The sequence below is a fragment of the Equus asinus genome, chromosome 27, assembly GCF_041296235.1.
Source record: "Equus asinus isolate D_3611 breed Donkey chromosome 27, EquAss-T2T_v2, whole genome shotgun sequence".
Taxonomy (NCBI): domain Eukaryota; kingdom Metazoa; phylum Chordata; class Mammalia; order Perissodactyla; family Equidae; genus Equus; species Equus asinus.
In genome coordinates this window covers 31,538,303-31,555,121 of record NC_091816.1, presented here as the reverse complement: position 1 = coordinate 31,555,121, position 16,819 = coordinate 31,538,303, and the positions used below count along the sequence as shown (strand labels likewise).

Here is a 16,819-nt window from a genome sequence, read left to right as displayed (position 1 = left end):
TTGACAAACTCTCCTAGCACTGCAGGTGTTGAGTCACTCAACCAACATTTTGTATCTTCTATACAGACATGAATAAGGCATGGTCCTTTGCCTTGGGGAACTCATAATTTATATCTACACAATGAGCACAAATATAGTTTTAAAGGCACACAGATGAGGGAATTGGTGCATTTGGGAAAGGTTTCAAAGAAGAAGGATATTTAGGTTGGGTCTTGAAAGACCCTAAATATGAAAGAGCTCATTTTTCACAGCAAAAGAGGAAAGGGAAGGACAGCTCAGGCAAAAGCATTTAAAAACTTGAAGGCATAACGTCATGAGAGTATGGAACGTGTTTAGGAATTGCAGTGAAAGCAGGGAGATTAGTAAGTAAACTACTTTGTTAGTTTGTGCAAGACAAACACTCAACGTGTGGGATTAGGGATGGAAAGAAGGGCCTTTTGAAGAGACAGTGTAAAGGTGGTTTGATAAGACTTGGTGATCAAACAAAGGGGGGGGCAGGGGAAGGTGACGCAAGAATGAAAAGTGGAGACTTTTTTATCTGGGGTTACCGTCTGGAGTACAATGATAGTCACTGGAATGGGGAATACAGGAGGAAATAAGGAATGTTTGGGGGTGATAGAAAGGGGAAGCTTCACTTGAAAGAAATACGCTAGGTTTTACACATGTTCACGCTGCGATTACCAGGTAACAGGCTGAGCAATCTCGGTTCAGTAAGGACTTTGAAATAGTTCAGGAGCTTGATGCAGGTTGAGTGTATTAGAAGAGAGACTGGAACCACTGAAATAGTGGCAAGGATCTTAGAGTTGTTGGACAAGTGTAGAGATGTAGGTTCAAGGTGGGGAAAAAAGCTTAAGGCAGGACACAGACAAAGAATTGTCACTGAAAATAAGATAAGCTATAGATAAGAGAGACAACAGTGGGCAGGGGAGGGGGGTGGGTGTATGGCAGATCCAGAGGGTAGGACAGTGCAGGAGATTCACATTCTGAGCAGACAGGCAGGAAGGAGCAAAGGGCTCTGTGGGAACTCAAGGGGCAGGGCAGAAAGCAAGGTCCCGATTCAGGGAGTCATCAAGACGTAAACAAATTAAGCGAGAGATTGTACCAGTCCTGGAACGTCCTGTGGAAGCTATTCCCAAGCATTTTCAAGTGAGGCTTCAAGCAGGCACTATTGAAAGTATTTCTAGAGAAAAAGGAAGAGGAATTCTGAAGAAGAGTGCATGTTGTTCCATTTGATAGAATTTTAGAGCTACAGTGATATTTGTATGTCATACGAGTGTATCTTTCTATGCCAGAACACAAGCTATCTTACATTTTGGATTTGCAGACTGAAACACTGAAATTAATCAAATTGTTTTCTTTTTCTTTCTGCCCCTCTCCTCCTCTCTCCGACCCTCCCTCCCTCCCTCCCTTCCTTTCTTCCTTTTTCCTCCGCTGAGGTGTAAGGGTTTGATGAGTTTGGTCACGAAAAGATCACTCAGAACCTGTTACATGTTGGGTGAAACCCCTAAAGTTTACAGAGGATATTTTGATGTGCAAATAGTCTCCAGTATAAGAAGAAATCTCTTTTTTAGTAAGGCTAGTAAATAATTTCTTCCAGAAGTGAGTAAAACTAAAATGAACCAAATTCACGTGATTTTGATTCTCTGTCGAACATGTTAGGGCTCTGTTAAGTGATGCGCTGTCTCTAAACTTTTCGAGGCACTTAGGTAATTAGCAATCAGCTAATAGTAAAATGACTTGACTCTCAAGTGCGGAGCTGGAAGCAAATAGAAATATAGGCTTGGCCTTGCCATTGTATACCTTTTAACCGAAAAGCTTTCTTCTAGCTTTATGCCAACTCCTAAGGTTGAAAATGGAACTAATTTTCTGCTTCCTATCATTTTGTGGTTTTTCTGGATTCCTTATTTTTAACTTGGTAACTTTTAGAAATAGTTTGCCTATTTCTTGCAAAAGTTAAATCTGAGGTATTTTTTTAGAATAAAAACTGAAAGCCTTTATTTATTTATCAAATAAAATATTTGGTAAAGCCTTCTCTGGTACTGTACAACAACATGATTACTATTCGATTTTTTTTCTGATTTGAATATAGGCTTACATTTTCTGGTTTAGCACTATTTTTACCGATACTGTTATTTGTAGAATATTAAAGCTGTTTCAGCTGAAATGTTTGTGCACTTCTAGCTTCTGGTACTGAACAACGTTTCACAACACAGATTTTGGTAAAGCTGTTTGGTTGAAACACATTATTGTTACTTTAGGTGCTGACTATTCTGATGCCGCCTTTCCGATTGCCTTGGTTAAAGTAGAAACAGTCTATGGCTTGGATGACTTACATTTCAAACTGGTTTGAGCAAGATGATTGGTATGAAGGTCTACAAAGAGTAAGATGTATTTATGTTGTAATTAGAATTTTCTGTGTTTTTTTCTGCTTTACTTTTCACGCAGCTGTATTTCTGTGTCATTTGTATTGTGAACATTTTCGCATTACAAAATTCTGAGAGTAAATAAGATACTTATTTGATAGATTTAAAAGCAGAGGTAAGAAGGTAATATATAAGGATAGTCATAATTATACATTGAAGAAAAGACATTTTTTTGGCTCTCCTGGTTTCAGATGAATTCTTAATGTTTTCAGATTGTCTTTAGGCTTTAAATATAAAATAGAAGTCTTTCTAATATGGTTAATGTACAAAAATAGCAGTAATTTTAACAGTCATTTTACATAAAGAATAACATTTAATGAAATAAACATGTAGGAGATGTGTATGATGGTACTATGCATTATGATAATATTGTAAATGAAATGCAAAAATTCTCTGAAGAAGAGTGCCGTGTTCATTTGATAAATTTTTAGGCAATTAATTATGTTTCAGAAGGATTTTCACTGTTACTATGGTAACTTTTGCATAGTATTTTGAAAATAGTTATTCTGATCTTTTATAGCAATAGTAGAAAACTGCTATTTGAAAATGCACCTTATCAAAATGGATGTAGTTTGGAATAATATGTCTTCTCTTTGATTATTTTCACCTTTTTAATGGAAGGTTTCTTCATGATTTAAATGAAGGCAAGTTGTAGATTTTTCTTCTCCTTAATGAGTGGAACAAAAGAGCCGGAATATCTTTCTGTTGTTTCCCCAGCTTATCCCCATTGATGTTTAGGGCGCGTGCTGCTAAAGGTGCGCAGAGCTGAGTTTGTGTCCTCCTTACTTCTTCGGGCGCCCATTCTAATCGCATCAATCAAAGATGTTTTCTTAATATTTCGCTTCTTTTTCATTGTAAATCCCCAGCAATTTAAAGCTTCTTGCCTCTTGGGCTTTTTTTCAGATTTTCTTTTCTTCGTCTGTGAAGTAAACTGATAAACATCTCTGAGCCGGTTAATTCCTAACTCTGAAGAATAATCCTCATACTGTGAATCCTAAAGCATTTCAGGAAACAGCTTGAGAATTAGTGGGTAGCCTTCCATCCTGAATTCACACCTTATCTGTAAATGATGAAAGTATATCAGCTTCTGAATTTAATAGTAGCACTTCACGTCCCACTGGGGACACACACACACACAGACACACACACACTACGGTGCCAGCATCTTTTGTTTGTATTGTATGTGTGCATTTTGAATGTCATAACAAGCACATTTCTGATGTTGAAAAAGAAGGGTTTTTTCAACTGCAGTCCATGTATTTCAATGGGAGGGGATAGGGGTGGTGGTCTCATTTGGGAGGAGAGGGGTGACTGATTTTAAGAAAAATACTTTTTGCTAAAATTGTGTGTTCCTTTATAAAAGTGGCTTTGGGGCAGTTCATGGAGATTATGAGGATCCATATCTTTCCCTCAGCTGTAACTTCAGTCTGTCCTTTAGTACAACCATTGGCCTTTGTAAATGAATTCCTGCTTCTGAGACATATTAAGAGTAGCTGTTTTTATAAATAGATATAGTTTGACCCTAAAACTACCATATTGTCTTCATGAATTTGAGCTTCTTCTGGCTCAAATTTTGATCAGGTCTTATACAGACTTAGATGAGAATGAAGGATCCTATTCTAAATAATGAAAATTGGCACATGAATATTGACTTTAATTTCTTAAAAAGTTCACCTATTATTTTTCAGATGATGTGTATGTGCATACATACCCTGTATAATCAGCACTCAGCATAGCAAATTTTTCAATAGAGTCTTTTTTAAAAATGTTCACAGGAAGAGATAAGTTGGATTTTTGAGTTAAAAATTATAATTTAGAAATGTAGTGTTTTAAAACTCACATCCAAGTATGAGTTTGATCATTAAAGCACTAAATTGGCCTTTATTCTTTGATATAATTAATATTTATGTTATATGTATATATTTCTATAGATACATGGACACGTATATATGAATTTAATTTTATAATTTTATTTCTGGCAGTGTTGTAACTCTATATAACTGTACGTTAAGTTTCATTATGATTATTTCATATAATACTCTTGCATATTCAAAAGTGAGCTTTAATTTTATACAAATCTAAGGTAAATATACTCTTATCACTTGTTTTTTTAACAATTCATGCACTTACTGTGCAAAGCATTTTCACTATAGTTATAATGTGTGTGTGTGTGTGTATTTCATATAATATGAGAGGGAAACCAAAAATTGCATTTAGGTTAAAAGTAAAAATAATATCTCTGCCAGGGCTGTAGTTGCTAGGCTACTGACAGTGTCAGTTGCATGTGGGTTGACACAATGCTCAGACTTTCTTCCTGAATCCTTTATAAATCTGCATTATTCAGTGAACTATAGGGTTTAGTACTTTGTTTTTAAAGGGTGTATATTATTTCTGGGCCCAAAAGATTATATTTTCTGAAGCAATAAATCTTTAGAATGGACATGGAAATTCTAAGTCATTCACATAAAAATTAAACATATTCTAAAGTAAAGATAAAAAGGGGTATGTAATATTTATCTGAAACATATAATTACCTGTCACATACACTTAAAGTATATTTATTTACCTATATGTGCATATTTTCTAGGATTTATATTTAAAATATAAATATATGTTTGAAATGGACATTTCCTTATTTAGAAAAGGATCTTTGGTCGAATCATTAATTGTGTAACCATTAATGTTGACTGAAAAGATAACAAAAGCTTGTGGACGTTACTTGTTATCTCCTTGGCAACTGTAAATATCACTTAATAAATGCTACATAGTGTAACATACATTTTATAATACTTTTGAGAAATAAACTAGAAGTTTCAAATACTAACAGTTTATAATTCCGATTTATAATTGCAGTAGTATTCATATATTTAATGATGCATGATTTTTTTGTATTTCATTCAAAATCATAGACTTTTTTTAATAAGCTGCCATTTGTTTTGTTCTATTTATTATTTGAATGGCTAATCTGGACAAGTTATTCAGCTCTGAATTTAAAAAGCCTTTAAGTTATTGACTGTAAGACTTGTAAAAGCTGCTTAAGAACAAGAGCATACTAAATTGTATGACAATGTTGTAATGTTTTTATATCTAAATTTGGAAACTAAAAAGTAGTAAATCAAGATATACTGATAGTTAAAGTAAAAATGTATTGGTTTAGATTTCAAAGTAATTTGTTTGTGAGAAATAAAGAGTTAGCTTAGGGACTACTAGTTTCCACGCTCCAGAATGTGAGGACCTTAGAAGTTGTCACTCTGGCCTGAAACAGTAAAAAGCTGGGTGAACTGAAAAATCAACCGCTCTTCTTAGATCCGTAAAAGAAGTGAGGTCACAAGGCAAACTGCAGCCCCCCAAACTGGGGAGACAGGCAGGCAGATACAGAGATTCACAACGTACCGGAGCAGAAAGCTCTGTGGGAGCCAGAGCCAGAGAAGGAAAACCTGAGCTGTAGCGGATGCATTGCTGGAGGCTCGTGTAGCAAGTCTGAGAGTGAAAACCTCCAGGGAGGCCCCATGCTTTTGTGAGGTTTACCTCCAGGACCTCTACCATGTCCTCACAGCAAATATTAGAGAAAATCCCTTCATGCTTCTGGCAGGAGGAGAGAAAAAGGAATCACTGTGAAATATGTCAGCACATTCTGCTGTTCTTAACAAGGCTGCCCTCTGGAGAAACTATTTTACCAGAGCCGAACCTGCTGGGGTTATATCAGAGCGTAACCTACCTGGGAGAAGGGAAATACCCAATCCCAGCCCCTTCTAGCCATCCCGTCCCCCTTAAGGGGGGAAAACCCCAAGAATCACTGGTGAAATTCACATTCCACAAGCACAGGCTCACCAAAAGACAGAGCCCTAGTCCTAGACTGTAAAACGCTTCCTCTCCTCCCACAACTTAACACTGCGTCACTAAAGATCTATCTACTACAGTTCTGTTACCCAGTATATCATGTCCTCCTTTCAACAAAAAATTGCAAGGCATACTAAAAGGCAAAAAACACAGTTTAAAGAGGTTAACCAAACATCAGAACCAGAGGATGGCAGGAATGTTGGAATTATCAGACCAAGAATTTAAGGAAACTATGGTTAATATGCTAGGACTTTCATGGAAAAAGTAGACAGCATGCAAGAACACATGGATAATTTCAGCAGAGAAGGGGAAATTCTAAAAAAGAATCAAAAAGAAATGCTAGAGATCGGAAACACTATAATAGAAACAAATAATGCCTTTAATGAGCTCATTAGTAGATTGGACATGGTTGAGGAAAGAGTCTCTGAGCTTGAAGATATGGCAGTAGACACTTCCAAATCTGAAAAGCAAAGGAAAAAGCCGGAACAGAGTATCCAAGAGCTGTGGAACAACTACAAAAGGTGCACCATACACGTGATGGAAATACCAGAAGAAGAAGAGAGAAAGGAGCAGAAGCAATATTTGAAGCAATAATGACTTAGAATTTTCCCAAATTAATGTCAGACACCAAACCACAGATCCAGGAAGCTTAGAGAACACCTAGCAGGATAAATGCCAAAAAAACCCTACATCTGGGAAAATCATATTCAAACTATAGAAAATCAAAGACAAAGAGAAAATCTTGAAAGAAGCTGGGGGAAATAAACACCTTACCTATAGAGGAGCAAGGATAAGAATTACATCCAACTTCTCAGAAGCCGTGTAAGCAAGAAGAAAATGGAGTGAAATACGTAAAGTGTTAAGAGAAATAAAACAGCAGCCTAGAAATGTGTACCGTGTGAAATTATTCTTCAAAAGTGAAGGAGGAAAAAAGGACTTTTCCAGACAAACAAAAATTTGAGAGCTTGTTGCCAGTAGACCTGACTTTCAAGAAATGTTAAAAGAAGTTCTTCAGAGAGAAGATAGGTAATATAGGTCAGAAACTCAGATCGACATAAACAAAGGAAAAGCACTGGAGAATGAATAAGGGAAAGTAAAATAAAAGCTTTTATTTTTCTTATTCTTAATTGATCTAACGAATAACAGTTTGTTCAAAATGAAAACAGCAATAATGTATTTGATTAAGAATGCTTGTGTGTATAAACATACACGCATCCAACACAGACACATATATACACATATATATGTGTTATGTATGCTTATGTATAAGTGAAATGAATGACAGCAATGATACAAATGATAAAAAAGAGGTATTAGAGATTTTTTGTTATTATAAGGTAGGTATACGAACCAAGAAGTGGTATAGAGTTGTTTGAAAGTAGACTTGGATTAGTTGTAAATATAGATTGCAAAGTCTAGGGCAACCACTAAAATTTTTTTTAAATGAGGTATAATTGACATGCTAAGAAAGGAGGAAAGTATTAAATTATATAAAGTGCTCAATTGAAACCACAAAAAGAAGAAAAAGTGTAGAAGACAAAAACAGGAACAAAGAACAAGGGCAACAAATTGAAACAGTAAAAATGTGATCGATATTAATCCAACTACATCAATAATTACCTTGAATGTCAATGGTTTAAGTGTACCAATTAAAGGCAGAGATTGTCAGAGCAGATTGAAAAAAAGACCCAACTATATGTTGTCTACAAGAAACTCACGTTAAATATGAAGACACACATAGATTAAGAGTAAAGGGAGGGAGAAAGATATGCCATCTGAACACTAATCAAGAGAAATGGGTAAAGCTATGTTAACTTCACACAACAGACTTCAGAGCAAGGAAAGTTATTAGGGATAAAGAGGGACATTACATAATGATAAAGGGGTCAATACTCCAAGAAGACGTAACAATCCTTAATGTGTATGTACTTTAACAACAGAGTATCATAATACATGAGGCAAAAACTGATAAAGTGGAGGGAGAAATAGATGAACTCATATTATAGTTGGAGACTTTAATACCCCTCCATCAGAACTGAGCAGATCTAGCAGACGGAAAATCAGTAAGGACATAGTTGAACTCAACAGCACCTTCAATCAACTGGGTATAATTGACATCTATAGGTGACTTCATCCAACAGCAGCAGATTATATATTCTGCTTAGGCTCACATGGAGCATTTATTTAGAGAGACCATATTCTGGGCCATGAAACACACCTTAACAAATTGAAAAGTATAGATGTAATACAATGTCTGCTCTCAGATGGCAATGGAATGAAACTAGAAATAAATAAGAGAAGGAGAGCTGGAAAAATCCCCAGATACTTAGAGATTAAACAACACTTTTCTAAATACACGAATGAAAGAACTCTCAAGAGAAAGTAAAAACTATTTTGAACTAGATGAAGTTGAAAATGCAACTTAAAATTTATAGGAGACAGCAAAAGCAGTGCTTAGAGGGAAATTTGTAGCATTTAATGCATATAGTAGAGAGGAAGGAAGATCTAAAATCAATCTAAGCTTCTACCTTAGAAAACTAGAAAAAGAAGAACAAATTAAATTCAAAGTAAGCAGAAAAAAAGAAATAACAATTAGAACAGAAATCAATGAAATTGAAAATAGAAAATCAATAGGGAAACTCAACAAAACTGAGAGCTACTTCTTTGAAAAGATCAATAAAATCAGTAAGCTTCTAGCCAGGCTAATTAAGAAGAAAAGAGAGAAGGAACATATTACTAATATCAGTAATGAAAGAGAGGGCATCACTACAGATACTTTGGACGTTAAAAGGATAAAGGAAGGCTATGAACAACTCTGTGGCCTTAAATGTGACAGTCTAGATGAAATGGACCAATTCTTTGAAGACATAATTTGCCAAAATTTACACAAGAAGAAATAGATAATCTGAATAGACCTATATCTAGTAAAGAAATTGAATCAATACTTAGTAACTTTCTGTGATCTTGAGGCTTATAAGAAATGTTTATTTGGTCACTCAGATGACTGAAATATATTTCTCATATGTATTTGGTCTTCATCGACAGTTCCTGGCTCATAGCTCCCAAAACCCTTGGAATTTCTTAAGTGTTGAAAGTGACAAAGGTGTCTTTTGTCATGTTAATAAGATGACTTTTGGAAAGTACCTAAGGATGAGGGACAGTTGTCAATGGAGCCAACCCTGTTTCCTCTGGGGAGGGGAGAGGGGCTGGAGGTTGAATGATCACCAGTGGCTAGTGGTTTAATCAATCATGCCTATCTAATGAAGTCTCCATAAAAACCCAAAAGGACAGACTTCAGAGAGCTTCCAAGTTGGTGAACATGTGGAAATTGGAGGAGAGTGGCATGCCTGAAGAGTGGTGTGCCCTTTCCTACATACCTTGCTCTGTGCATCTATTTCATCTGGCCGTTCCTGAGTTGTATGCTTTTACAATAAACCAAGAATCCAGTAAGTAAAATGTTTCTCTGAGTTCTGTGAGCCATTCTGGCAAATTATTGGGACCCAAGGAGGAGGTCGTGGGAACCCTTGATTTATAGCCAATTACTCAGAAGTACAGGTGACAACCTGCACTTGCAATTGACATCTTGAATTGGAGGGGATCCTTGGAACTTCCAGTTTGTAGCTGATCACTCAGAAGCACAGATAACAGCCTGAGCTTGTGATTGGTGTCTGAGGTGGGGTGTGGGGGGCAGTCATGTAGGACTGAACCCTTAACCTATGGAATTGATGCTATCTCCAGTTAGATAGTGTCAGAATCGAGTTTAATTTTTGGACAGCTAGCTGGTGTCCAGATAATTACCTGTTGCTGGTGGTGTGAGAGAGCCTTCCCCACACACACATTGGAATTGCTGCCAGAACCAATTTACCTTCCAAAATAGTACCTGGCCCAGATGGATTCACTGGTGAATTCTGCTATACATTTGAGGAAGAAATTATACCAGTTCTCTACAATTTCTTCCAGAAGATAGAAGCAGCAGGAATACTTTTGAACTCATTCTATGAGACCAGCAATACCCTTATACCAAAACCAGACAAAGACATTATAAGAAAAGAAAACTACAGACCAATATCTTTCATAAACATAGATGCAAATTCCTCATCAAAATATTAGTAAATCAAATCTAACAAAGTATTAAAAGAATCGTATGCCACAAAGTAGGCAGAATTTACCCCAGATATGCAAGGCTGGCTCAACATTCAAAAATCAATTTGTGTAATCCATCACATCAACAGGCTAAAGATGAAAAGACAACATGATCATATCAATAAATGCTGAGAAAGTGTTTGGCAAAATTCAACACTCCTTCATGGTGAAAACTCTCAGAAACCTAGGAGTGGTGGGGGAGCTTCCTTACCTTGATAAAGGACATCTACGAAAAGCCTACAGCTAATGTTACACTTCATGGTGAGAAACTAAAGCTTTCTGCTAAGATCAGGAACAAGGCAAGAGTATATTTTACATAAAAATCTGGATATTTCTATTTCTCTGGGGAGTTCCATAAATCTGGCAACCTGGGGTGGCATCCTCCAGGTGTACAAGAGCCCTTTAGATGGCGTATGCACCTTCTGTTTCACTCTTGTCCCCATCATTCCTTATGGGATTCCCAACCCTTGGCCTAGTGTCAGTTGTCATTTATCATTTTATAATCTCTTGCTTCCTTAATTTAAATTATCTGCCTTGATATCTGTAGACAGTTGGGGATTTCAACTCCTGTTTTTGGAAGTTGTAAATTGAGGTTAACAGTCCTAGTAGAAATTCTTTTCAGGGCGTAAAGATAAGGATTGAGGAAGACAGATGTAAAACAGTGAAGAGGAAACGTAGTGAATAATGAAAATGACTGACAGTTCTCCAAATTTGCTTTTCAAGGCAAACATGTCCCAGGTAAGGCAAGTGGGGCTGCTGGCTGCCGGGTGTCAGCCGTGGAACCGAGATGTGTGTGCTGCCAGCGGAGACAGGTTTGCGTACTGTGCCACCCTGGCCATCTATGTTTATAAGGTAAAATAACACCAATTCTTTTTGATTTTTAATTTTGTTAGGCAAAATTAAGATTTAATTAGTACTTCTTTTTAAATCTCTGTCGTATGAAAAGCTTAATGCTATAATTGTATTGATATATTTTATATTTTGTTGCTGTTTATACTATATTGGTTTTACAAGGCAAGCTTTTAGAAAATGCTTATACCATAGTATTAAATTATTAGCAAAATCTTACTTGATTTCATAATCTTCTGTGTGCTTTTCATCAAAAAAGAATCTCTTCAAGAATTAAAAGTTCCAATTTTATAATTGATGAGTAACTAGCTTTTAACTCTTTTTAGCTATATTCACGTATAAATAAATGGAATTCATTTATTCCTTTGTTTCAAACTTTGCTCAGTAACAGCATTTGATATGAGAAAATTGTCTTATCAGTTGAAAAATGTGAGTAGTGAATTCCAGATCATTAGATTAAAAATAGTGCAGATATAATATATTTTGAGATGCAAACCTTTATAACTACTTTTTTTTTCACTTCCTAGCTCCATCCAGACATCTCTTGTCCATTTCCAAATCAGAGAGCCAATGGCCTTCTGGGTAGAGACACCATAGGCATCTCAAGTCCAAGTCCAGTCTTTCTCCTTAAGCCCACAGTGTTTCCGTGTCACCAGCTGACCGTTGATCTAAAGCGCAGTGTGAGGGTTGCCGTTGCCTCCCTCTTCTGCTCACAGCCTATACCCTGGGGCACCAGGAACGATTCCAGCATTTTGTATCTTTTACTGTCTTCTTTATGTCCTTCTCACCTGAACTATTCTAACAGTCTCTTAATATTCTCTTTGCCTCTCTTTCGACTCCCTCTAATTTATCCTTCAGTGTAATCAATCGTCTGTAATGCAAATCTAAAATTTTAAGTCTTAATTGCTCCTCATTCCTTAGTGTAAACATCCAAACTTCATAGTATGACATTCTTCCTCTTCTTCTTCTTCTTTTTTGTAAGGAAGATTGGCCCTAAGCTGACATCTGTGCCAGTCTTCCTCTATTTTATGTGGGATGCCACCACAGCGTGGCTTGACGAGTCATGCTAGGTCTGTACCTGGGATCTGAACCTGCAAACCCCAGGCCATAAACGCAGATCATGCCAACTTAACCACTCCGCCACAGGGCCGGCCCCCATAGTATGACATTCTTTGGCAATCTTCCTGTCTCTGTCTCCTTCTCACCTTGTGCTCCAGATATGCTGAGATAATTGTGTTTTCCAAAGCATCTCAGACTCTTTGATATCTTGCCTTTGCTTACACTCATTCTTCAGTTTGCCTACATTGCCTGTCCAGAGAACATTCTCTTATCTTTCCAATCTCAACTCAAGTGTGCAAGCTCTTTTCCATGTTCTTCTTTCTCCTCTTTCTTATCAGGGAAGAACCTTATCAAGTGGACTGCCTCTACATGCTTCCATTTACCAGAATGAATCTTCCTCATCTTTGAATTCTTGACTTATTGCACGCTCTCTGCCACTTAGTAGACACTCGTTAAATGTTTCTTGAATGGTTTCTTTTGAATCCTGAAACACCAACTCATTTCAGTTTAGTGAAAAAAATTACTGTGTTATTCTGTAGTAAAAATTCCTATGCATCACTAATAGTGTTGTGGTTTACTGAAAATTTAAGAAAATAATAGCATTAATCTATAAACCAATTAATATTCCAAAGTATAGAGTAAGATTTTAGGTAGTCCATTCCTCAGGATTGTGGAAATGTCCGGCAATCAAAATGCAATTTCAGTATAACTCACATTTTTTTACTTCCCATCTGCTCATCCAGAAGACAGCAGCAAGCCTTCTAAATGTCTCGTTTTTTCTCCCATCTACCTCCGTTACACTCGACATGTATTTCCAAGCTTCCCACTCCCGAATTCCTCCTGCAAAATTTCTCCCTTAGTCTTAGATCCCTGTCTTCTTGTCTCTTATTTCCTCCCAAAGAAGAAGGTCTCAGGCAAGGCAACCATTCCTCTGAGGAGTAAGGAAGGTCACAAAGTAGATGAAGGCAGAACTTAATTTTTTCATGTTTACATATATCTTAAGTTTTATGGTGACATTTTATGACTTGAATATTGGAAAGATTGAGTTGAAATTATTCATATCAAAAACCTATGAAGATAGTTTGCATGTTATTAAAGACTGAAACAAACTAAAAATTACCCTAATTTAGAAGTTAGTACAAATAAACTGAGGTGGCAGTTCATTAGAGAGATCACTGTAAAACCTTGTTTCAAGGTAGACAAATAGGAAATTAGTAAATGGTAACATTAACATTGACTAAACTTATATTAATAAATACTCCTTTAAATGTGATCATATATATATTCATATATATATATATTCTTTATCCATTCATCTGTCAATGGGCACTTACATTGTTTCTGTGTCGTGGCTATTGTGAATATTGCCATTATGTGTTAAAAGGAAAAAGTAGGTACAACAAAACGATGTATGCAGTATAATCCCAAACATATTAAAAATGATAGAAAGATTAATTAATCCACTAACTAATGACACACTTACAAAGGAAATAGGAAAATTAGGCTATTCCTTTGGTTCACTTACATATAAGGACACAACATAGTGCCCATCCAAAAGCAGTTAACATCAAACGGGTCCAGTGATGCCATTGCTCTGCAAACTTTGGACAGCATAATAATGTCATAATGAGCAGTTAGTTTCTTTAACCTAAATGTTTTTGATCCAAATATAAGTGAAAAATTGCAGAAAAAATATTCCAAAACCTAGGGGTTTTCTTTCCCCTCATAAATAGATATAGCTATAGAAAATATAATAGCACTCTGAATTATTATACATATTTAAACGGACAACATTTATTTTTACTTGTTTTTAAAATTGGTAGATTTCATTTCAATTCTGTCTTATTTTTTTTCAAATGGTTTCTTTCAGCTGATGGAATATACTTGAAAGTAGACCAAGACTTGAAATGTGTCATTGTTATTAGGTGTACTAATTTTCACGTATGTAGCTTTTTAAAAGTAATATGATTAGTAATGAAAATTGTATCATGTAGAAAGAAGCACTGAAATGTTTTATTTATATGTTTTTTGTAGTTGGATCACCGTTATAATGAATTCAAACTTCACGCAATTATGTCTGAACATAAAAAAACTATCACAGCTATCTCTTGGTGTCCCCATAACCCTGATCTGTTTGCGAGTGGCAGTACTGATAACCTGGTGATTATTTGGGATGTTGCAGAACAGAAAGTCATTGCCAAGCTCGACAATACAAAAGGTATACGTATAACTGGGATTTATTTTATTGAATGAAATATTTTTACTTCAATAAACAAAATATTTTATTTCAGTCAGCTCAGGTTTTAAAGCAGCGTCCTAACTTTCTCTTCGTAGTCGATGTAAGAAACACATTTCACATCGTGAATAGTTACCGTGTGGTTGCGCCTGTGTACAAAATTGAAACAAAATTTCATGGAATAATTTTACTTAGGACAGTGATCAATTAAACACATAGTCAATACCAAATAATTGTGTTCATATTTAAATATAACATAAAAACTTCCAAAGTAAACATAAAAATAATAATTAGGTAAGATTTTCTTAATGAGGCAAATGGCCTTGCCTCTTCATCCTCTTCATTACTCGAATGCAATCTGAAACACACAGGGACAATATTATACATACAGTCAGTGCACTGCTGGGATGGTTTCTTTCCTGTATTTTTAATTCGATCAAGGTAGAAAGTCCTGGTTCACACAAATAGGTCTTAGGGAATTGAATAAAATCATTACACTCTTTCTGCTAGCATCTTACTCCATAATGGCGATGAAGTTAAGTAATAATTTTTGGTGTTAAATGTCACAATAATTTAATCTCTTTTTGAGCACCAAGTGTAACTCAATTATTCCTTATGGTTTTGAAAGTTACTCCTGGATGTGTTTTCCATATTCAGCTGTTTCTCTAAAAAATACTGATTATAACTTTGAGATGGAAAACTGAAATGTGACAATCTCACTAACTTTATTTTGTTCAAAGTTTCTTTGTGATATTTTTTCAGTATGCAGCGATAATAATGAGAATTCATAGGCAATTATATTTGAATCTTACTTCTAAAATAATAATAATGCCTTTTGGAACCTTTGGATGTGTTCAAGATATTTAATATAGTTTTTTCCTTGTCTTTTCAAATTTGAGTCATTAGGAATGCTGAAAATACCAGCAAAATACACCAATTTTGTTACATAACTTTCATTTTAAAAAATATTTACCAAACAATGTTAATTTTTCGACTAGAAAAATGTAAATCAGTCCCAAGTTCATATACGCTACTTGTTATTTTCACTTGCAACAGCCAGTGAATTTCACTATTGGCCAGTGAGTAGGTGGCTACAATCTCTGAGCAAAATGTTTTTAAAAGTCAACTATTCAGTGACCTTCCATTAATGTAAGTAACACTTTTCCTTAAGTGAGAAAAACCCAAATTACTTCTGGTACAAAGCTTTCTGATGTATAAACATCAATTGATAGCCCCAATCAAGATTTTTCATGTTTTTCTGGTCATATTGCTTCTCCACCAGTCACAAATCCTACGGTGTTTCCAGTATTGTTGATACTGATCAATAGTACATTTTCCCAATACTTTAAATCCAGCTTTATGTGAGCTTAATTTTAAATAACACAATAAATACTCCTTAAAATTCCTTCCATATTTTATGTGACATAAACTAAAAATGTTACATGATGTCATTGTTCTTGTAAAGCTGTCACGCAAAATCTATAGTAGACTATAACTGAATAATAATGTATTTTATAAATGTTATGCAAAAGTCCAGATTAGACAACATATTATTGTATTCTCATCTAGTTTATCTGCTGGTTTGTCATTAACACCGAATGCATCACATCTGTTCATCAGGGAAGATGTTTTTTCATCAGCTGTGTGCACCCTAGCTTTCTTTGCCACTGAATATATAATTAAATAAGACTTTTTCATTAACTTTTGTAGAATGATTAAATAATTGTGATAATTTTGATCAGTTTTTTATATTTTTCCTTTCTCTGAAAACTTTCAAAGACATCAATAATTTCCTCATGCTGTTTGCAAATATCTTCTTAATTTGAAGATTGAAAGGTTTGCTATATTATTTGCAAAAAAATATGAATATTTTTGGTCATTTTCACTTTAAATAATTCCCTTTGAAATGTCTTAGACTTGTTTTTTTCTTTTCCGAATTCAGCTTAAACAAAGTAGAAGTTTGCATTGTCAGCATTTTTTTTAAAATTAGTATTGGAACTTCCACGTCCAGTGGTTGAACTTGACCCTGCCTCTGTACTTTTCACTTCATCACTCTTTTTTTTCCTAATAATCAAAAAGTTCATTTAAAGGAAAATTACTATTAGTTTGGGTAAATGTAGCATGTTAAAATTGTCACCAACTTGAAAAATGTCACAATAACATCCTTTCAGAAAAAAAAGAAAACCTGTTAACAGTGGATAATAATACTATCCACCTGTCTCAGCATATCGTTGGGAGAATTAGATGAGTTGATATTCCTAAGCTTCTG

At 35.3% G+C, this 16,819-nt stretch overlaps 1 protein-coding gene across 19 annotated transcripts in view; it reads left to right on the top strand.

Moving 5' to 3' along the window:
* Positions 1-16,819, top strand: part of WDR17 (WD repeat domain 17) — a 101,435-nt gene that overhangs the window by 22,741 nt on the left and 61,875 nt on the right. For 12 of the 19 annotated variants that reach the window (XR_011498800.1, XR_001401215.3, XM_070499888.1 and 9 more), the window contains exons 2-4: positions 2,259-2,381; positions 11,130-11,258; positions 14,349-14,532. Coding sequence is in view for 17 of the 19 variants with exons in the window: in XM_070499888.1 (XP_070355989.1) it covers positions 2,316-2,381; positions 11,130-11,258; positions 14,349-14,532 (379 nt within the window). In the remaining 2 variants the exon portion in view is untranslated. Of the gene's footprint in view, positions 1-2,256; positions 2,382-3,326; positions 3,450-3,472; positions 9,710-10,495; positions 10,668-11,129; positions 11,259-14,348; positions 14,533-16,819 lie in introns of those variants that run through there. The other 7 variants (XM_070499895.1, XM_070499894.1, XM_070499900.1 and 4 more) reach the window with 7 other exon arrangements.